This window comes from Mesoplodon densirostris, chromosome 19 (genome assembly GCF_025265405.1).
Source record: "Mesoplodon densirostris isolate mMesDen1 chromosome 19, mMesDen1 primary haplotype, whole genome shotgun sequence".
Taxonomy (NCBI): domain Eukaryota; kingdom Metazoa; phylum Chordata; class Mammalia; order Artiodactyla; family Ziphiidae; genus Mesoplodon; species Mesoplodon densirostris.
The window spans coordinates 18,196,426-18,218,599 of NC_082679.1; the positions used below are offsets into that span (position 1 = coordinate 18,196,426).

Below are 22,174 nucleotides of genomic sequence, written 5' to 3' on the forward strand. Positions count from 1 at the left end.
TTCTTTTTCAGATTATTTTCCATTATAGGTTATTTCAAGATATTGAATATAGTTCCCTGTGCTATACAGTAGGTCCTTGTTGTTTACCTATTTTTTATATGGTAGTATGTATATGTTAATCTCAAAGTCCCAATTTATCTCTCCCCCTTGGCGCCCACTGCTATCCCCTTTGCTAACCATAAGTTTGTTTTCTAGTTTGTGAGCCTATTTCTGACAAACAACTCCATATTAAGAATCTGAACAGACTTGGGACATCTATGGGGCTGGCATGTTGCTAAATATAGTATCTGACATAATGAGGGCATTTTTAGGGTATGGGTATTTCCCTGTAATGTGATCTGATTTCTAAAATTTTCCGAACCTACATTTCACGCTTATAAAGTAACAGGTGCTACTGGGCCAAACTGAAGGTCAATCATCCCATACAATACCTCAGATCCTTCAGAGCCTCCAGGGGGTAATGCGCAGCCATAGATTTTTACTCCAGGATCTATAAAAGAGATTTCAAATGCATTAGTCAGAGGTGACTAAAATTACAGAAACCTGATTCACTGACACTCTTCATGGGTAGACGGCTGAGCCTGTAACAGACGCTACAGCTTTAGAGTCGGTCACTGACCACTCGGGGATTGTTTTCCCCCAGCCCCTGCCCCACCTGCACGCCGGCAATGATGCACATGGTGAGGAACCACTAGTGCCCAGAACCACAGAGAACCCGAAGGAAAGTACTGCTACCTCCAAGCGTTCGCAGTCTGGCTGGGGAGACCAAGGGACAGGAGTAATAGGAAATAATCACGTTAAGCTATACCACAGTTTTGGCAAAAGTAGGCAACAGAACTTTCCTATGCTGTTGGTGGGAAGGTAAACTGGTACAATCCTTCCAGAAAGTTACTGTGCATTACACACAAAAAACCTTAAAATACGTGCACACCGCTTGACCCAGCGATCTTACTTCTAGAAACATGCAGTCATCAAAAAGTCTGCTGTAGAATTAATGACAATCAGTACACATACCAGGTTTCTGTCGGCGTGGTCTTCTCTTTACTCGAGGACCAATTCCTTGTCCTTCCTTCCAACCCATTTTTCTGAGCAATTCAAAACCAACAGATAACCTAGGATATCAAGGCGTTGAAAATGAACTTCTTTTTAAAACACTAACGAACAGTAGGAAATAAGCAGCTCATATACCTGTCATGCCTCAGCCCTTTCCCCCATCCCTGTTAGAACTGCATGGCCCTGCTGTTCCCACCACAGCTGACTGGACCTGGGGAAGCTGATCAGATGCCCCCTCTCCCAGGCCTTTGGGATGGGCACATAGATGCCAAGCACGTGGCCTGGGAAACCATGATGGTCTGAGGCTGCCACAATAGGCCACATAGCCAGCAGCAGAACAAGGAAGTATGCAGAAAGAGGGTAGAATGAGGGGAGAGCCCTTAAGGCTTGTGAGGCAGGGGGTGGGAGGGAAGTCACGCCAGTTCCTAATAGCTCTCCAGCTGCCATGAGCCCCACTAACACAGCTAGTGCCTGGAGCTCTAGGGCACTCCATGTGGTAACAGCGCAAGGTCCTTTTGGCAAACCCCGCTTTTGTACTCAAGCTAGGCTGAAAGGGCTTCTCCTACTTGCAACCAAACTATCCCTAAGTAAGATGATCACACGTATGCAAGGCAGTGATGCCAAGATCAGAAAAGTCAGAATTAAATTCTTCTTACCTTGCTGGTGTTATGAGGTCATCAAGCAAAGTGGCGCCAGGAATAGGAGCAGTAGCTGCTGCTAGCTGCCTGGCCTTTTCTCGTATTCGATCTTTGGTTTTAGAAGCAAAATCATCTGTGGTAACAATCGCTTTAGGTGCTATCCCAAATTCACTAAGATCCTTAAAAAAAAAAAATTCAAACAGAATTACTTACATTATTTGGAAAGTGATTAAACATACATTACACAGCTTTATTACTTTAAAAAAAAAAAAAGTTAAAACTACGGGGCTTCCCTGGTGGCGCAGTGGTTGAGAGTCCGCCTGCCGATGCAGGGGACACGGGTTCGTGCCCCAGTCCGGGGAGATCCCACATGCCGCAGAGCAGCTGGGCCCGTGAGCCATGGCCGCTGAGCCTGCGTGTCCGGAGCCTGTGCTCCGCAACGGGAGAGGCCACAGCAGTGAGAGGCCCGCGTACCGCAAAAAAAAAAAAAGTTAAAACTACGAAATTGAGTTAGGGATCAGCAGAGCAGCTGATTTACGCCCTGACTTTGGATAAGCTAAGGCCAGTGCCCGAGGACAGGGGCATGACAGTGGCCACTCAGCGAAGCCACAACAGGCACTGCCAAGCTAGGAAAACAGGAAGCAAGTGCTCCGCTCTTTGTTCTTCTTGGACAATACCTCACAGGTCAGTGTGAAGGCGGAGAAGGTCTTGGAGGCACAGTCAGCAAGCATTTGGGAGCACCTCTGTGCCAGGCTTAGAGTTAAGTACCATCCGCTGCCTGTCCAGCAGCCACAGCCCCTTCCGCTCTCCCCACGGAGCCCTGATGCTGTCCAGGCAGCGGCCTGGCTCTGCGCCACCACGCCCTTCAGGAGTGATGTCCCTGCAGGGGGATGTGTTGGGGCAGGGGAGGGTTAGGGAGTGGGGTTCACAGCTTGTCTAAGCCAGTCATTCTGATCCCATTTTCCTCACCAGGGACTGCTTTAAGAACGAGCTTGTAGAACGATTCACTGGAGCCGATGTGAGGGAAAATCCACCAAATGGCTTCTCTGCTCTCAAGGAAAGATTCCAAGAAGAAAGTCCTCCTTCCCAATGGATAACGTCATCCCGGATGTGCCACCTGGACCTACTGTGGCCACCTTGCAATAGTGAGGTGAGGTCGTGGAAGGACAAGCTGACGTGCAGAAGATACCCGAGAGCCTGGGGCCTTGTTGACATGTGGACTTCTTGCTCCATGAGATACGTTTCCTCATAGATTCTGCTAGTCAAACAGGAAGGGGACCACCCCTTGCCACTTACCCGCAGCCTAAAACATGCTCACGTAAGTATTTTACTTAATCTTTATCACAAGTGAACCCATGACTAGGTTTTAAGGTAAGAGAGGCTTAATTTTACCAGAAAATATAGCCCAGGATGCAGGCCGGTAGCACCACTTTAGAAACCCCCCACCGTTTACCCCTAAGAAGCGGCAGTCATGGTCACTTTAATGAGGTGGCCAGATGCCTGCACAGGAGTCACTGTGACTTAGAGAACGAACTTATGATTACCAAGGGGGAAGGGGAGGGGGAAGGATAGACTGGGAGTTTGGGATTGACGTGCACACACTGCTATATTTAAAAGAGATAATCAACAAGGACCTACTGTATAGCACAGGGAATGCTACCCAATATTCTATAGTAACCTAAATAGGAAAAGAACTTGAAAAAGAATAGATACACATACATGTAAAACTGAATCACTTTGTTGTACACCTGAAACTAACACAACACAACATTGTTAATCAACTATACTCCAATATAAAATTTTTTAAAAGTTTTAATTATGCTGGAACATTTTTTTTAAAAAAGAGTCACCATGGAAGGCTGTGGACTCAGCTTGACAGACACTGCACTTTTGGGGCAGTTGGGGCTTTTTCAGGTATATTTGCCTGTATATGACCTTCCCCTTACACTCTTTTTTTTTTTTTTTTTTTTTGTGGCTGTGTTGGGTCTTCGTTGCTGTGCGCAGGCTTTCTCTAGTTGCAGTGAGCGGGGGCTACTCTTCATTGCAGTGGCTTCTCTTGTTGCAGAGCACGGGCTCTAGGCGCACGGGTTTCAGTAGTTGTGGCACATGGGCTCAGCAGTTGTGACTCACGGGCTCTAGAGCGCAGGCTCAGTAGTGGTGGCACACAGGCTTAGTTGCTCCGCAGCATGTGGGATCTTCCTGGACCAGGGCTCGAACCTGTGTCCCCTGCATTGGCAGGGGTATTCTTAACCACTGCGCCACCAGGGAAGTCCCCCCTTACACTCTTGACTTTAGAAACTGGCACCAGCCAGTTAAGGCACTATGCCAATGAACAAGAATCCATTGATGTACAGGGCACTATGGAGTCCAAATACCAAAATGATAGTCTTACAAACAAAGAGGAAATCGTACACTGAACTTTCTGGGGAGAGAGAAGTTGCTACAGCAACCAACCACCCACATCTCACCGACTAACTGGCAGCTAGAGTTCTGCACACCCACCTCTTCATCCATAAAATCTTCGGGACCAAAAACAGATTTGTCTGCTCTGTTCTGTCGTGAAGACACAAAGGAAGAGGGTGTCCATCCTTGAAAGAAAAGCGTTTAGAACATTAAAATCCCAGATGGTATTTTGGTTTATAACTAAATAATTAAGTAACACACGTGGACCTGAAACCTCCAATAACTACAAACTCTTAGCTACTTCTCATCTCACTGCTCACATACACACAATTAGGCCACATAAACTTCTTATTAACCCCCATACGCCCTGCTGTCAGAACTTAGTGGATACAGTAAGGCTTCCCCATAACAATTTGCCACCAAGAGAAATAAAATGATACATTGAAAGTTAAACTGTGAAAGGAACACAAGCAGATCTCAGCAAAAAGATGCAAGGTCACCTTATAAGGAAGGACCACTCTGAGACCACCAGGACAGCAATATATAACAACATACTAACATATCAAAGAAACAGTACGTCAGGGTGCATTAGTCAGCCATGAAAGGATTCAACCTGGCTAGTCTAAGGGCAGGCGATAACCATACTAGGCCCCCAATTCCATCAAATACCTGAGTCCTATAACTAACATCCCTGTTCCCCACCCACGGTAACCAAGCATGTGCTGTGCCTACAGAGAGAAAATGCCCCAGAGGTCAAATGCATCTGTAACCCTCTAAGATACACTTTTTTAGTTTTCTCTAAGAGTGGCACACCTCCTTCTGACTTCCTAACAGAGTCTTAGAGAGCTGAGGTGTATGGGGCAGACCTATTCTTGGTAGGTGGGTAGAGCTGCCTTGTAGGCCAACTTGGGAGAAACCCCAGGACAGTGAAGACCAGCTCTTCCAGGCGATACCCTGGCCCAGCACCTTCCTCCACTTTGGATGCCTATGGTCTTTGCCCTGTATCTGCACAGGACCTGAATCTGTCACTCTTAATGGTAAAGAGATATTCCAGTGTGTTAACATATCACAGTCTACTTGTGATGACTAATCATTTGAGCTGGTCTTACTTTTCAATTATAATATGCAGCACAGCCATAATTATAACAATCAGCAATGTATTCGTGTACTTCTTTCTTCACAAATTCTACTGACATTTTTAACATTTTAATAAGTGTGCTACTTTAATAGTGCCTTAGTTACCTTACTTTGCTTTTCTTAATAATAAGGCTGAATATTCCATGTAGCATTTCTATCTCCTCTGGAGTAAACTGTTCAAATACTTGATCATTTGCTCACTGAAATGATCTTTATACATTCTGAAATTTAACTGAACTTTAACCTGATACTGAACTTTAACCATCTTATTTACCTTAATTATTTTTCTTACATGCCTTCCTCCACCCCTTTCTTGTATTGTTTTTCATCTTTATTTTACTATCGTCATTTTTTCTTAGATTTATTTATTATTTTTATTTATTTTTTTTATTTTTGGCTGCATTGGGTGTTAGTTTCCACACGTGGGATCTTCCGTTGTGGCGCATGGGCTTCTCTCTAGTTGTGGCGCATGGACTCCAGGGCGCATGGGCTCTGTAGTTGTGGTACGCGGGCTTATTTGCCCCGCGGCGTGTGGGATCTTAGTTTCCTGACTAGGGATCAAACCCGCGTCCCCCTGTATTGTAAGGCGGATTCTCTACCACTGGACCACCAGGGAAGTCCCTACTATCATCGTTATGTATGAGTTACTTCTAAAAGTATATACGAAAGATCTGGCTCATCTTGTTCTAAATAACTGCTATGTGAGTTAATCAGTCATCTTCATTCGTATTTGATATACATAAGCCATTTTCTTCCAGTTTCTGTGTTAAAATGTTTTTTTAAAACATACATTACTTTTTTTTTTTTTTTTTTTTTTTTTTTTTGCTGTGCTGCACAGCATGCGGGAATCTTAGTTCCCCGACCAGGGATTGAACCCGTGCCCCCTGCAGTGGGAGCCTGCCAGGGAATTCCCAACATATATTACTTTAAACAATACAGAATTTATTATATTGCATAATGTGAAAAATGTGACTGACTTTTCTCCAGGTGGAGAACATGTACTGACAAGTGATGCTGTGGAACCCAGTGTTGGGATCCGCAGGGTCCTCAGCTACAAAACAGCTGGGACACCTGCCCTCCTTAGGCCCTGAGTGAATCTGTGTGAGAGCACTGACTGTGTGGCAAGATACAGTATAAGACAGAAGTCCTTATTATCATTTAATCATTTGGTTATGACGTTATCTATTTTTTTTTCTTTAAAGTCAAAGAAAACTCTCTCACCTTCAGGTTATAATCAATGAACAACACATAAGTTGCCTCTGGAAACACTGCAAACATTCAGAGAACACAAAAGACTACAGTGTATGTACTAAAATGTTTTTTAAAGTTTTTTTAAAAGGGAGAGGTGAGGGAGGGGAGCAAAACTCCTACAGTATTTCAATCATTTGCTTTAGCGATATAGTAGCTACAAGTAGGAAAATCCTACCTTCTTTTGAGCCAACGGTGTTGAAGTAACCAGCAGAGAAACCTCCACTGAAGGCTCCATGAAATCGTTTATACCTTCCTTTTTCGTCTCTGACAGTCTGATCCTGAAGAGGAATTGGTTTCTTTGGTCTCTCGCCTGAAAAAATAATATTTTGAATGGGACAGAAGGTGATGGTGGGTTAGAGAGGATTTAAGGAAAAGATCATTTCTTTAACATAATGCATTGTTCACTTCTTGTAACTTCAAATATAACAAGTTTAATTAAGTTGCTATTCCTAGACCTTAGTAGCTGATGTAGTTTAGAAAACAATATCTCTTATTTATATTAGAAATGTTGTAGCAAAAATGGCCTGCTTTTCCCACTGAATTCCATTATGAAAACTGAGTTATTGGGCGAAGGGTTCAGAGATGGAGGTGAAATCTGCTGGCAGTAAAGTAGGCAAGCTGCTGGGGTGGCACATGGTGTGCAGAGGTTTACGGCAAGGGACACACTTCTATATCTCTTCTAGAAATTCACAGCATCCCCGACTCCAGAATTTTTCCATTGGCATTGCCCATTTTCCCCAAATCTTGAGCTTCCTTATTTCTGGGACTCTCCTGATGTCATAGTTACTGTTCTTTAAGCTTATTCCTTTACTTACTTGGCTGAAAAGGGCTGGGGTGCTAAGTAACACCAGCGAAAAGGAACTTAGAACATTTTAGGCTCACCTAAAAATTTCCTTAGGTTTCAAGTTTCATGACACAAATTACTGCCTAATTTTATCAGTTCTAATTAAAACTTCTGAATCTATTTAAAACAAAAAGTAACCATCAAGTTATTTTCAAACATTCACTACTGAAAGCAAGTTAGACAGTAGTTAAGCGCTTGGGGTTGAGAGTCATGGCACTCTGGATTTTAAAGCTAAGCCCACCTTTACTAGCACTTTGGTCACCTTTACTAGGGACTATGGTCATCTTAGCCTCTCTGTGCCTCGACTTCCTCATCTGTAAAATGCAACATTAATAGTAATATCTATTTCATAGAGTTGTTATGCAAATTGGATCAGATAATGCCTGTAAAGTGCTTAGCAAAAAGAGGGACCCACAATAAACACATTTAAAGTACTAACTGCTCTTTTTTTTAATTTATTTTATTTATGTATTTTTAATTATTTTTTTGGCTGCATCGGGTCTTAGTTGCAGCACACGAGGATCGTCGTTGCGGCATATGGGGTCTTTTGTTGAGGCATATAGGCTTCTCTCTAGTTGTGGCGTGTGGGTTTTCTCTTCTCTAGTTGTGGCACAGGGCTCCAGGGCGCATGGGCTCTGTAGTTTGCAGCACACGGGCTCTCTCGTTGAGGCGCGCGAGCTCAGTAGTTGGGGCACTCGGGCTTAGTTGCCCTGCGGCATGTGGGATCTTAGTTCCCTGACCAGGGATCGAACCCGCGTTCCCTGCATTGTAAGGTGGATTCTTTACCACTGGGCCACCAGGGAAGTCCCCTAGCTGCTATTGCTGTTATAGTAATAGTAGTAGGCAAGATGTATCCTAAAGCCCATGTATACCTGTTACTTCAATAATTAAGCCAGTTACTACTTCTGGATAGTGGAACAAAAAGTAAAGAAATGTCTAGCCTCATAGTCCTAAATTCTTACTTGTAGCTTACGGAGGCTTTAGGTCATTTCTAGAATATAACCCACAGCAGGGTAATCAAGAGGGTTCTGAAGACAGGAGATCTGGGCTCAAATCCCTCTACCCTCCTACTTGCTAGCTTTGTGATTATAGGCAAGTTTTTTTTATCTCTCTAAGCCTCAGTCTCCACAACTATAAAATTAGGTTAATAACCGAAGTCACCTTGTAGGATGGTGCTGAGGATTAAAAACCACACACAGAGAACTGAGCACAGTCCCTGGCCATAGCAAAGCTTGGTTAATATCACTACAATTTCATTTCATTCTAAAGAACTGAATTACAACTCAGGTCCCACAGTCCAAGACTTTCACCATTTCTTAGAAAATACAGTACACATGCTCCTTTACTGCACGTGCACCTGGCATGATTCCTGGCTAAGGTGGAGTTCCTCAACCTCAGCACTATTGACAGTTTGTACTGGATAATTCTTAGTTGTCTTGTACAGTGGTTAGCGGCATCCCTAGCCTGTCACACTGGATGCCAGTAACGCCCATCCCGAAAAAGCATGACAACCAAAAATGTCTCCAGACATTGACAAATGTCCCTTGGGGGGGCAAATTCATCCCTGGTTGAGAACCACTGGGTTAAGGGGAGAGATGACAGGTCCTGCCAATGTGATGTTCTGGTCTTGCTCTGTTCTCCAGGTACTCCTGAGCTGAAAGGGGAGATAAGATCTGCAGACAACTAGGTAGAACCGGACAGCAGATGCTGAGGGCCAAGCAGTGTGGCTGACCAGGACCCACAGGGCTCCTGAGGAGGAGGCGCTGCCTCTAACCACAGCACAGGAAAACTCCAGGGAGGAAGTGGCATTTTAGCCAGGCCCTATTATAATTATTGTTACTAACAGTATTATCCCATTTATCATATACCCTGATAAGGATGCTCTGTTAAGTAAGTGCCCTAAGGTCCACGGCTAATAAGCACAAAGCTGAAATCAGATCTCAACTCTGCCTCCAAGTCAGGGACACAACCCATTCTGTCCTTTAGTTGTTCCCCACCAGAAGTGTATTGAGGGCCTTTCCGTGGAAGCAGCCCTGTTCTAGATGCTGGGTGTGGAAAACTGAATACAACTCCATCCCTGTTCCCAGGGCACGCCGAGCCCAGCAGAGGAGACCTGCATGTATAGGAACTGTTCTGACAATGTTCAAGGTCTACAACATCAGAGTCACCCAGAGGCGTGAGCAGCATTTGATAGCTGCACATAGGGACACAATTCCCCACAGAGGCATTAATTCCATCAGTAAACAGGAGGTGGAAAAGGGGAAGGTCAGATGTTGGAGAAAGTAGTCTAGTGTGACTGGAGGACAGGGAATACACGGAAGATGGAACCAAAAAGGCAGATAGTGCAGCGGGCCTGGAACACAGTGTTGCAGGGTCTGTGGTATGTCCTGTGGGTGACTGGGAGCCACAGATAGTTTTAAGTGGGAGAGTCACAACATCAAGGAAGAAGAAAATGGTCCTAAATTAATCTGAGTGCAGGATGAGCAGGCGATGAGAATTCTACAGCCAAGTGAATGTATCTAAGAGAAGATTAGATAAGCACTGAGGCACCTTCCTTCCAGGCCAGAGGCCCTATGTGTCTATGAGTCTGTGGGTAACAGATCAGCCACTCTCTTACCCAATAAAACTTCCTGTCAGGGCCAGCAACTTTAATTAAGTAATGGAGTCCCTCCTCTACCAATGTTTGTCTAACCTGACACTAGAACTTCAAAGTAGGAGGTAAAAGTGATTATTGGTCTAGTATGTTATATTGTAAAATGTAGTCAGAGTGTGTTTTAACTTCAAAGTGCTTAGGAAACAATGGATCAATCCTCAAAAACTCCTAGTACTGATAAGTTAAAGGATAATTTTAGGCGGGGGGGGGGGCGTGGAAAAAAAGTCCATTCTACTTAGACCATTAGGCTTCATCACAGATTTTGCACACCATCAAAACAGGAAGAATTAGAAAAATATAGGTCAAATAGTTGATGACTTACAATATGTCACTTCACAAGGAAACAACTGTGAGACAAGAAATATAGAAATGACACAAACTCCTGCTTGGCAAGGCTGTAATAACCTCCACCCATGCATGTTTATCCCTGTCCTCTTCCTGCATACCTAAATTCTAACCAGTTTTCAAGGGGTCCCATCCTGCCTTCTCAGGTTTTCCTGTTAGCTTGTGTAGGTTATTTCCTCTCTACATCACAAACTTTAGCACTTGTGAACCTCATACTTTTGCTCTCAACTAGATTTGAAACCCCTCAAAATAAGAATCTTTGTCAACCAATTCCTTGAGACTATGGGATGGTGCGCTTGCTAATAAGGCTAATGTGAGCTTAGATTGTGGTGAAGAAATACAGTCTAAAATGAAGGACATACTAATAACGGCCCCAGTCTACCCACACTCTGGTCCCATGCTTGAAGAAAGCTCCGACAAATTAGGGTTGAGGGGACTTTAAGCTTAATTTATTAGAAAACTGAGTGTGGTACAGAGATGTCTTAGAGGAAATGCAAGGAGTGTCTTCAAACATATAAGAAGCTTTCAGGAGACTAGCATTTCTCTGTCTTCTGTAAGCAGACAGTAGGAACAGGGCCAGCATCTGGCAGAAGTTTCTAATGATCAGAACTGTTTGTAGGGAATAAGAGGGTAATCAGTGGCAACGTCTCAGAAGGACAACCAACCTGACACGATGTGGTCAGGGTAGGAAAAAAGGAGAGTCTGCAAATAACTCCTAGCCCACCAAACTTCTTTCCCCCAGGGCTAGCACTGCCATCAGACCTTACTAGCCATCCAATACATACTTTACGAAACAAATCAAGTCATTAAGTGGATCAGACCAGAAACACAGGGGAGAATCTTGCTTCATCTTGCACTCACCCCCACATTCCACCAGCGAGTCGGGTCAGCTCTGCTTTCAAAGCACATCTCAACTCACCACTACTTAACCACCGCCACCATCATCGCCTGGCCTCTTTTTGCTAATCTCCCTGCTTCACTCCTGCCCACCCCCAACCCACCTACCCTCAAAATCGAGGACAGAACAATCTGGAAAATATACATCCCTCCTTTGTGTAACCCCCTCCCCCATGACTCTTCTACACTTAGTATTAAAATCCAAACTCCCTGACCATACCAACTAAGACTCAACCCCCGCCTCCCCCTCTGACATCATCTTCTACCAGCCTCCCCCAGGTGCTGTCTGCTCCACCCACATCAGTCCTGCCTGTCCCTCAATTTGCCAGACTGGCTCCGACTTCAGAGCCTTTGCACTTGCTGTTCGCCTCGCCTGAAATGCTCTTCCCCCAAATCTTCGTACGGTTGCTTCCTTTCTCTGTTTCAAGGCTGAGCTCAAACGTCCTCTCCTAGGAAAAACATTGCCTGACCACCGCTCTTCCCCTACCCGCGCTCTCACACGAGCCTGTTTGTCATCTTTCTTCTTCCCATCCCTCCGGGCCTCCCACCCGTCCCTGCAAAACGTGAGCACCCCGCAAGCACAGTGTACGCCTCTCCGGTCGCTGTTCCCAGAGCCCGTAGCAGGCGAGCCTTTCCCCCGGTGCCAGACAAGGTTTGGCACAGGGTTGTGCGTTTTTGCCCCGAATCCTGGACCCCCGGCCTGTTTTCCACAGGCCCCGGCTACGAATCTAGCCCGCACCTTCTTCCAGCAGCTCCAGGCCCGTCCCATAGCTGACCAAGTCCTCGTCGCTGCCTCTATCCAGCGCCGCCATCCTGCTGCCTTCCGGGCCTCGCCCCCTCGCTACGGAGGCCTCAATGGGCAAAATGCCTTCCGCGCTTTAATCTCCGCGAACCGCAGCGAAGTTCTAAGCGCAGGTGGCGGAGAGTGCACACCCTGCCCGGTAAACTTCTCTCGGATCTGCGCCGGGTGGCTCTCAAAACCGTCCTGTGGGAGGCGGACCCCGGCAGGAGTTGTCTCGGAGGCTTTGGCTGCCACGACATCCCATCCTAGCTCCCCCATGTGCCGGTCAGGAGGAGGCGCCTGGGAGAAGGTGGAAGGCACTCCGCTGTCGAGCTGCAGGGGTGGTTCTCCACGAAGTCTGCCCACCCCACACCCCTCCCCAACCCGGTCCGTGCCCTTCCCCGACTTCCCCTGCCGGCAGACCCTGCTCCCCTCAGTCCTACCCCTGCCATCTGCGGGAACTTGCCTGTACTCCCAGATAGACACACGCACTCTGTGTATGTCACCCTTAGGTTGACGTAAGTGGAGTCCCCTTCCAGACCTCTGAAAGGATTCACACAGGGGAACCCTGATGCCCACGGTGACGGTAGCTTGGGACAACACTTGGCCAAGGAGGAAAATAAAGGAAGAAGAGATTAAAAGAAAAGGAGAAGGAAAGGGGGGGGCGTGGTGGGGGCAGAGGAAGACAGGAATAAAGAGAAAAATAAAAAAGGAAAGAAATTTGAAAAGAGAACGAAGAAAACAAGAAAGGAGAAAGAAAATGCAAGCGGACAAGCAAAAGGCTGCTGTGAGGTGGGGTGAGGGATGCTGAGGGCTCCCTTACTGAAGCTAAAGCAACAAACATCTGTCCAATAGGGTGCTGTTATCCCACCGCAAACCTCCTTCTTACAGAAGAGAGAAACGAAGCCCGGGTCTGCAAAATGAGGGTCAGAAGTCTGTGTGAGTGAGACTCACTAGCATGTCGCTAAAATGTCCCTCCTACCCGTCCCCCAGGCCTCCTGAATCAGAATCTCTGGTATTGGGATTGTTTCTTGAGCACTCCAAGCACACTCTGGACTCAAGGCCTTTGCATTCTCTGTTCCCACTGCTTGGAATACTACAAGCATGATTCATTGCCTCACTTGCTTCAGGTCTCTGCTCAAAGGTTACTTACTCAGTGAAAACTTTTCTGACCCTATTTTAAAAACCAACCCCTATCACCCCCTACCCTACTATATATTTTCCACAACATTTGTCACCTTATATAATTTGATTTACCTACTTATATGTCTATTGTCTTTCTCTCCCAATGGAACGGAATGTAAGCTCCCCTTGGAACGTAAGCTCTAAGAAGATTTGAGCCAGTTTTTCTTTCTTCCTTTGCTGTATCCTCAGAGCTTGGAACAGTGCTTGGAATGTAGTAAGCACTCAATAAATAATTTGAAGAAAAGAATGAAGAGCTAATTAAATAAGTCATGGTACATGACTTTAACAAAAAGAATTATTTTAGGGACTTCCCTGGTGGTCCAGTGGTAAAGAATCCATCCGCCTTCCAATGCAGAGGATGCGGGTTCGATCCCTGGTCGGGGAACTAAGATCCCACATGCCCTGGGGCAGCTACTGAGCCCACGAACCACAGCTAGAGAGAGAGAAAACCCCATGCCACAGCTAGAGAGAAGCCTGGGCACCGCAACGAAAGATCCCACATGCCTCAGTGAAGATCCCACGTGCTGCGACTAAGACCTGATGCAGCCAAAAATAAATAAATAAATAAATCTTAAAAAAAAAAAAAAAAAAAGACTCTGAGGTCCCAAGGCAGGGGGCACAGATTCGATCCCTGGTCGAGGAACCCACTGGTGGTCCAGTGGATAAGACTCTGCACTCCCAGTGGGGGCGGGGGTGGGGGCCCGGGTTTGAACCCTGGTCGAGGAACCAGATCCTGCATGCATGCCACAACTATGAGTCCGCATGCCACAACTAAGAGTCCGCATGCAGCAGCTAAGAGCTGCATGCTGCCACGAAGGTCCCACGTGCTGCCACGCAGACCTGGCACAGCCAAAATAAATAAATAAATATTTAAAAAACAAAACAAAATAAAAACAGGAATTACAAACCTTTCTGACTCCAGATCTTCAGAAGGAATGACTGGATGCTTCATCTGCAACCCTGGTCACTAATTACCCAATACTCCTGATTCTTGACAGCAGAAACCCCTAAACAATGTGTTTTTGTGTGTGTGTGTGTTTTTTACATCTTTATTGGAGTATACTTGCTTTACAATGGTGTGCTATTTTCTGCTCTATAACAGAGTGAATCAGCTATACATATACATAAATCCCCATATCTCCTCCCTCTTTCATCTGCCTCCCACCCTCCCTATCCCACCCCTCTAGGTGGACACAAAGCACCGAGCTGATCTCCCTGTGCTATGCGGCTGCTTCCCACTAGCTATCTATTTTACATTTAGTAGTGTATATATGTCCATACCACTCTCTCAACAATGTGTTTTTATGCAAAACTGTAGAAGCTTAAACACCACACACCCTTCCTTTTTTATTCAGACAGGCAAGAAAGCACAAATCTCAGGAAACTGCCCAATAGGAAAATGGGCTGAATCATCTGGGTAGGGAGTAATTTGTTCCTATGGTCCACACATCAGTGCTGGCAGTGGGATGGTCACTCATGACATACAAAGAAACTTGCTCTATATGCTTAGGAATCAATGTCACTCATTTTTATTCTGTTGAGTTTTCTTACTGAAATACAATATATGCACACAGTTCTGTGCATTTTCACAAAGTGAACACATCCGTGTAACAACAAGCAGGTCAAGAAATAGAAAATTTCCAGAACCCAGAAGCAATACTCCCAGAATAGACTAATTTTGTCTGTTTTGTATTTTATGTAAAATGGAATCATACAGTATTTTTTCTGGCTTCTTTGGCTCAACAATATTTTTGTGAGCAAAATATTTTGCTCACAACATATTTGTTGCTTGTAATAGTAATGTGTTCGTTTTCATTATGTGAATATGCCACAAATTCTTATCCATTCTACAGTTGATGGGCATTTGAGTAGTTTCCAGTTAGGGGCTATTTTGAAAAGTGCAACTGTGAACATTTTTGTACATGCTTTATGGAGAACAGATGTATGCATTTCTGTTGGATATCTACCTAGATTTGGAATTGCTGGATCATAAGTTATGCATATGTCCCTCTTCAGTAGAAAATGCCAGTTTTCCAAAGTGGTAGTACCAATCTACACTCCCACAAGCAATGTATGAGATTCTGGTTGCTTGACGTTCTCACCAATACTTGGTATTTTTTTGCCATTCTGTCACTCATTTATTTATTTATTTATTATAAATTTATTTATTTATTTATTTTGGCTGCGTTGGGTCTTCATTGCTGCGCACAGGCTTTCTCTAGTTGCGGCGTGCGGGGGCTACTCTTCATTGCAGTGCACGGGCTTCTCATTGCGGTGGCTTCTCTTGTTGCGGAGCATGGGCTCTAGGCATGCAGGCTTCAGTAGTTGCGGTGCGTGGGCTCAGTAGTTGTGGCTCGCAGGCTCTAGAGTGCAGGCTCAGTAGTTGTGGTGCATGGGCTTAGTTACTCTGCGGCATGTGGGATCTTCCTGGACCAGCACTCAAACCCATGTCCTGTGCATTGGCAGGCGGATTCTTAACCACTGCACCACCAGGGAAGTCCCACTCATTTATTTATTTATTTTTTTGAGGTATGCAGGCCTCTCACTGTTGTGGCCTCCCCGTCGCGGAGCACAGGCTCCAGACGCACAGGCTCAGCGTCCATGGCTCACGGGCCCAGCCGCTCCACGGCATGTGGGATCTTCCCGGATCGGGGCACGAACCCGCGTCCCCTGCATCGGCAGGCGGACTCTCAACCACTGCACCACCAGGGAAGCCCCACTCATTCATTTTTAATCCATAATCACTTCTTCCAAATATGACAATATATCTTTCCTTTTAAATCGCAAGGGACAGTGTAGAGTAGCATAGTGCATGGTGTTGCATCAGGCAATCTAACTTAGCAGACTGGTGACCTCTGAGCCTCAGCTTCTTCCTCTTTAAAATGGGGATGAAAAAGTATCCTCTTCATAGGGCTGTGGATCAACTGAGATCATGTATGCAAAATGCAAAGCACAGCTCCTGTCATAAAGTATGCAGTAAATGACTGCTATGTATTTAAGACCATATTTCAGAGCTGGGGAAACTGAGGTCACAAGGGGTAGAAGGATCTGGCCAAGGTGACTTAGTGGCAGAGCTTGCCAAATCTAGTGTGGTTTTCTCAAGTCAGTGCTTCATGACACCATATGGCTTCAATTTCTAAGATTTTTTTTCATAAAAATTGCAAAATTGGGTCTATAATTCATAATGCATTTCACTCACTTAAGGGTTAACTTGTGATTTCTGCTTTTAATTTGGCAAATTTCATCAGATTCTCCAAGAGAGGATGTACATCAGGCTGCCCCTAGAGAAGCCAGTGCTCCTTTTTTCAACAAGCAGGTCTTAGGAGGTGTGACTTACATTTTACTTAAAGAAACTGAGTACCTGGACAGTCAACTGCTGGCCCCAGCCAGATGGTAAAACAGGGACTTCACAAAATAGTTGTTTGCAGTTGAGATTTTTAACCTTTGCCTATCTCAGAAATTCCCACCCCGACTCTTTTGTTAGGAGCACAGGGGGCTCACTGGCAGTTCTTGTGACACACACCACCAACTGGGTTGACAAATAGGAGGTTAGATGTTACTCTCCTGCTGGGTCAGCTGCAGCAGCTCTCATTTCCTGATCTCAGCAGGATCAGAGATACGGGCTCAGGCCTGTGAGCCCCCTGCAAGGAGCCATGAGAATGTCTAGAGATGTCTGGTCCTGCACAGCCTCAAGGAGTGACACACAGATGGTTCACAGGGCCAGGAGATACCTGTTGGGACGCACAGAGAAGTGTTTCTTTTCCTCTGAGGCTAGTATCAGGGTGCGCTGGTGTGTCCTTAACAGCAGGCTTCCTTTTCTTGCTCTTCTTCCTTTTTAATAAAAGAAGCAACTCAAGAAGGCAAAGGTGTTGGGCTAGATTAAATAACAGATTTTGGTTTTCACTATATTCACTTTTATGTGTATGTCCGCATAGGTCAAAGTAGCACTGGTTTTCTGCTTATTGTTATGACATAGTTGTGTTTTAAAATAAAGTTTGTTAAAGTGAGTAATTTTATTTTATTTATTTTTATTTATTTTTTATTTGTTTCTGAAAACTAGTCAGGTCTGATTAGGATTTTCAGTTCTAATAAAATTGTGGGTTATTGCACTAGATATAGTATTTATTATACAAACTATATTTCTTTATTGTATGACAGAAGAGTGTGTTTTAAAGTGAGCAATTTTAAAGAAGACTATTAAGTCGATAATAGTACAAGTGACAGGTATATGTGACAAACTGTAAAGGTGATTGGAGCTTTAAGGTAGTAGAAGGAGATGAGAAAAATCTGAGAGTGGTAGGGAATGACTGGAGTCAGCAGCCCTGAACTAAACACCGATCTCAGCCACTAATGGCTAGTGTGCCCTTAAGTGCACTTCACTCCTCTGAGCCTCGGTCTTCTCACCTGTTAAATGGAGATTATTCATTTCTCTTATTTGCAGAAGTTTCGTGAAACATAATATCTACAAACTTTCTGGCTAGAATAGAGGTTCTATTATTGATAACTTTATTATTATTAGTAGCAGCAGTAGTATTACAAATGTAATAGAGTGACCCGCCACCCCTGGATACCCAAAACGGAAGCGGTTGTTTTCAAGTCCCAGCTGGGGGTGGGGAGTGTACACTTCCAGAGCCATGAATTAATTCTAGGGTGACCGACAATGCTGAAATTAGCTTGATACTCATTTCTGACCCTAAGAGAGAAGGGAAGTTTCTGCATTTGCCACAGTTTCCCAAACACCTGTCCCAGCTGCTTAAGATTCTTCAGGTTCTTTCTTAGTCCTTTCAGAGAACGACTTTTCTTGTGCTGCGTCTTGGAGCCGGCAGTGATGATGAGTTTTTTTTTCTTTTAATATTTACTTGGCTGTTGCTACCATTTATGTTAAACTCTTGAACATCCCCTAATGCACATACTTTTTTTTCTCTTTCTTTTTCTTTTTTTTTTTTTAAGAAGAAAAGGAAACGCTTGGCTTGTTTTGAAAGCAGATTGTATTGTGTTCTACCTGTGGCACCTACCGCGACGGCCAAACGCAGCAGTAACTGCGCAAAGGTGTCCCTTAGTTGGGGCAGGGGGTAGGAACTGCAGGACGCTGGCCAGGAGGGGCGTGGCCGCTGGGGGGCTTCCGGCTCCGGCAGCCCAGTCCCGGCACCCTGTCTGCTAGTTCTACCCGCGCAGTCCACCGATCAGGGGAGCTGGGAGAGAGAGCGGTGCGACCCCTGTCCCCAGGAGTCCCCCTTTCGCTCCGAAGCTATTCGCGTCTCTACCGCGCAGCTAAGCGCTTATACACCACTTTGGTTGTAATACCTTGGACCAGGTCAAGAGAGGGTGATCCGGACCCATTTTGCAGTTGAGAAATCTGAGGTTCGAAGTGGTGGTTAAGAAACGTGCTCAAGGATATCTGTCGAGTCTCTTGGGCACGAAACCCTTTCTGGGGATCCCTCCTTGGGTGGACCCCTCTCCCCTCGCCATCTGTGACCTCCCAGTGGATCCTCCTGGTTTCTGCAGAGCGGGTTGGGGGACAGGGGGTTGATCGCTGGGCCAACAGGTTTGAGTCACCCGCCAAGGCCCTCGGTGGCGCCGCCAACTCTCCCTCAGCCTCCCGGACTCTGCCCCGGGATCCCTTTTGGCGGGAAGCTGTTCCTGACTGCTCGGCCCAGGGCCCAGCGCTCCCGCCGCGCCCTCGACGTGGCGTCGGGTATGGTCACTGTCCCCGCGTCGTGCGCGCAGGAGCCGTAGCTTCACCCACTCGCTGCATTTACCCCCATGGTTCCAGACGAGGAGCTGGATCCCCAACCCGGGCCTCGCTGCGGCAGCGGAGACCCCCGGCCCGCCCCTGCGCTCCCGGGCTAAGGCTGCAACCACTCCCCGATTAAGCCCCTGAGGCTGGGAGAGGGTGAGCGAACAGCCGAGGGGCTCTTTGCTCTCCCCTCCGCCAGCCTCGCCTGGGGCACGGCTGCGCTCGGCCAATCCGGAGCCGGGGCGGGACCAGGGGCGCGGTCTCGGCGGGCCCGGCTTGGTCTCCAGGGTTCCCGGCCGTGCCTCAGGCGGGGCTGGAGGGGCGGTCGCTCAGGCGGGGCCGGGCGGGGCGGGGGCGGGGCCAGGCGCCCTCTCGGGCCAGCTCGCAGATGAGCTTCAGTCTGTCCTGTGCTCCCGCGCTGCCAGCATGACCGACGCTCTGCTGCCCGCGGCCCCCCAGCCGCTGGAGAAGGAGGGCGACGGCTACTTTCGGAAGGTGGGCGGCTTCGGGCGGGCTGGGATTCTGCGAGCTCCAGACTTCTTTCCCCCCAGGCTGTGGAGGGGGCTGCAGGGCGCGCGGCCGGGGTCGACCAGGCCTGGAGGGGGAGGGGGCGCACTGGCCTGGGGCGCGCCCGGCGGAGGGTCGGAGTGGAGGGTGCGGCGGCGGTGCACCCGGCGGCCGAGAGCAGGTGACTTACGGGGCTGGGGAGTGGTGTTGGGCCGCCCCGCGCAGGTGCCGGCGGAGGACAGGGCCAGGAGGGGTGCTCGGGGTCGCCCCCGCCGGCCGTCCCGCGGCCCTGGGGAAGGGACTGGTTCCCAGTGCGCTGGCGCCCTCGGCGTTGCGGCGCGTGGGGACCCAAGCCCGGCTTCCACCCGAGCGCTTGGCCGGGGCGCGTGGAAATAGGAGCCCCTCAGAAGGGATGGCATTCCCCTTTTGCCTCCAGAATGCTTCCAGTGTTTGCCTCTTCGACTTTTTCGAGGATGGGAGGGGACCTCGGGCGCCGCCCCCTTCTCTGCCCCTAGTTGCCCAGGAGGGCGTGCGCGCTGCAGACGTGAGGGCAGCGGTTTCACCCCCTCACTACTTTTCGCTAAAGCGGATTTATCCGATTGTTGGGTAGACCTGAGGGAGGTGCGGGCTCCGCGGGAGCTTGGCACATACCGTGGCCTCCCGCCCTGAAGGTTCGCAGCTCAGCCCGTCAAAAGTGGCCCCAATCCACGGAGCGGGGTTACTGGGATGTCCGTAGGTTGCAAGGCCTGGGCTACAGAGATGCTTTTGAGCCCGGAGGCACGGGGACACCTTCCATCCTTCTTCCTTGTCCCTATGAGTCTAAAAATAGCCTTTGGCTCTTGGCCATGTTTGACTAGGTGGGTTGAGAAATTGTTCTCTTATAACTTCTATGACCGAAGGCAGAGGACGAAATTATAAACAGGGCAGTGAAACTGTTTCCCACAGAACAGTCAATTCTTAATTGTTCCACGCCTAATGATCCAGTCAGTGAATGCTCTTGGCGTCTTTCTCCTTCTCCCATGACGCTGCCTTTGGGCTTTGCTCTCTGGTGAGGAGCAGTGGCCCTAGAGGATGGACAGGAGGAGAAACAGGTGAGGACAGAGTTGGAAAAAGTCCTTTTGGTTAAATTGCTTTTAGCATTAAAAAAAAAAAAGAAATAGTTTTAAGGTGTATTTAAGTTAAAAGATGTCATCATGGAATTATAGGATTATAACTTCTAATTATGTGTGGCATTGGGAACAGAGCATCACAGGCCATGGAATTGCAGAAGGAGGCCAGGCCTGGGAATCCCTAGATCTCAGCCCTAGGGCCTCAAACCCTGACTGCCTCCCCAACAAAATTGCAGTGTAGACTCCAGCAAGTTGCTGCATCTTTCTGGGACTTCATTTCTTCCCCAGATTGTCCTCTGAACAGGTGGAGGTCTGGACCTATAGCAGCATCTGGGGGAAACAACAGAGGAAGGGGCAGAAAAGGTGGTGGACACCTGCCAGGGTTATGTTCCCTTGTCTTCCAGAACATGTTTTCCAGGGGAGGATGTGCATAGGACTGAGTGGAAGGCAAGGGAGCTGTGAAAGGATGCAAAGCTGAGTGTTTTTCAGGTGCGGTTTCTCCGGTGGTAGATAAAGAGAATCATGGGTGCAAAATAAGATGAATCACTGGTTTGCAATTAGAAACATCTCTTTGGAAAACGAGACCTTGTAATGATCATTGTGCTACGTCACAGTAGTCCAAAGAGCGTTCCTAGTACAAAGTTAATAAAAGGTGTCAACATGGACCTTTCCCTGATGTGTGATCTGAGCCAGTTTGTCCTAAAACCAATGCTCCTTGAATGAGAGGTAGATGTTATACAGGTGAAGGAGGGGAGGATGAACACTTCGGGTAGAGGGAACAGCATGGGTGAAGGCACAGGATTGTGAGCGTTTGTGAGTGAACCCTTGGGGGTGTGGAGGTGTAAGTGGGAACTAGGCTAGTTCAGGAGTCATGCATCCTGGATGCATGGGAAGGGAACCTGGAGATCTATCAAAGTGCTTCATGCAGGACCAGACATGTGAGATTTGTGTCACAGAAAGACCACTTGGAAAGCTGAGTGATCAGTAGGTGAGCGATGGGGAAGAGACAGTGGTGGAGCCAGGCAGGGGAGGAGTGTGGAAGGTTAATCCTCATTGTCTCTGTCCTACTCCGATAGGATCTGCTGATGACTTTTCAGTCAGTTATGTAAAGTCCTAGGTAAACACGGCCTCACCACCCATCCGTTCCAACAGCTTGCACCCCTAACTCAAACCAGGGGTCCAGACTGGAGGCAGGGATCCCAGTGGGGAGGGTGCAGTGATGAGGGCCTGAGCAAAGGCAGTCAACAGGGATGGGAAGAACGAATGGACCAAATATGGTGGGGAAGTTCTGCTAATGGGAGTCCAAAATGTCTGCCCTTTGGTGTCTGGGGGGATGCTCAGGCGCCTCACTGAGATGGGGCCACCAGGAGGCTGAGGTAGAGGTGGTGGACTTGAGGCCCCTCAGCGACATCCGAAAGGTGGTCCCAGTGGGGAGTCCACTCCATGAACCCGGCAGCCACGAGAGCACCCTGGCTGGAGATGCAGCTTTGGGGGACACCAGTGTGGGAGGCAGTGGAATATTGTGAAAAAGGACCCAAGGCAGAAGAGAATAATGCCTCCATGTAAGGGACAGGCAGAGAGATGGTAAACAAGCCCAGAGGGTGACAGTGTCAAGGCAGCTGAGAGAAGAGATC

General features: G+C 47.4%; 2 protein-coding genes across 2 annotated transcripts in view; one reads left to right on the top strand and one right to left on the bottom strand.

Annotated features, from left to right (window-relative positions):
* Positions 1 to 12,051, bottom strand: part of GPATCH1 (G-patch domain containing 1) — a 45,026-nt gene extending 32,975 nt beyond the window's left edge. Inside the window, exons 1-6 of the mRNA XM_060083784.1 lie at positions 11,961 to 12,051; positions 6,658 to 6,792; positions 4,194 to 4,279; positions 1,710 to 1,870; positions 1,015 to 1,112; positions 432 to 490 (exon numbers count right to left, since the gene is read on the bottom strand). Of these exons, the coding sequence (XP_059939767.1) occupies positions 432 to 490; positions 1,015 to 1,112; positions 1,710 to 1,870; positions 4,194 to 4,279; positions 6,658 to 6,792; positions 11,961 to 12,033 (612 nt within the window). The 5' untranslated portion in view covers positions 12,034 to 12,051. The remainder of the gene's footprint in view (positions 1 to 431; positions 491 to 1,014; positions 1,113 to 1,709; positions 1,871 to 4,193; positions 4,280 to 6,657; positions 6,793 to 11,960) is intronic.
* A 7,299-nt stretch (positions 12,052 to 19,350) lies between these two features.
* RHPN2 (rhophilin Rho GTPase binding protein 2) overlaps positions 19,351 to 22,174 on the top strand; it is a 57,762-nt gene continuing 54,938 nt past the window's right edge. Inside the window, exon 1 of the mRNA XM_060084391.1 lies at positions 19,351 to 19,419. Within this exon, the coding sequence (XP_059940374.1) occupies positions 19,351 to 19,419 (69 nt within the window). The remainder of the gene's footprint in view (positions 19,420 to 22,174) is intronic.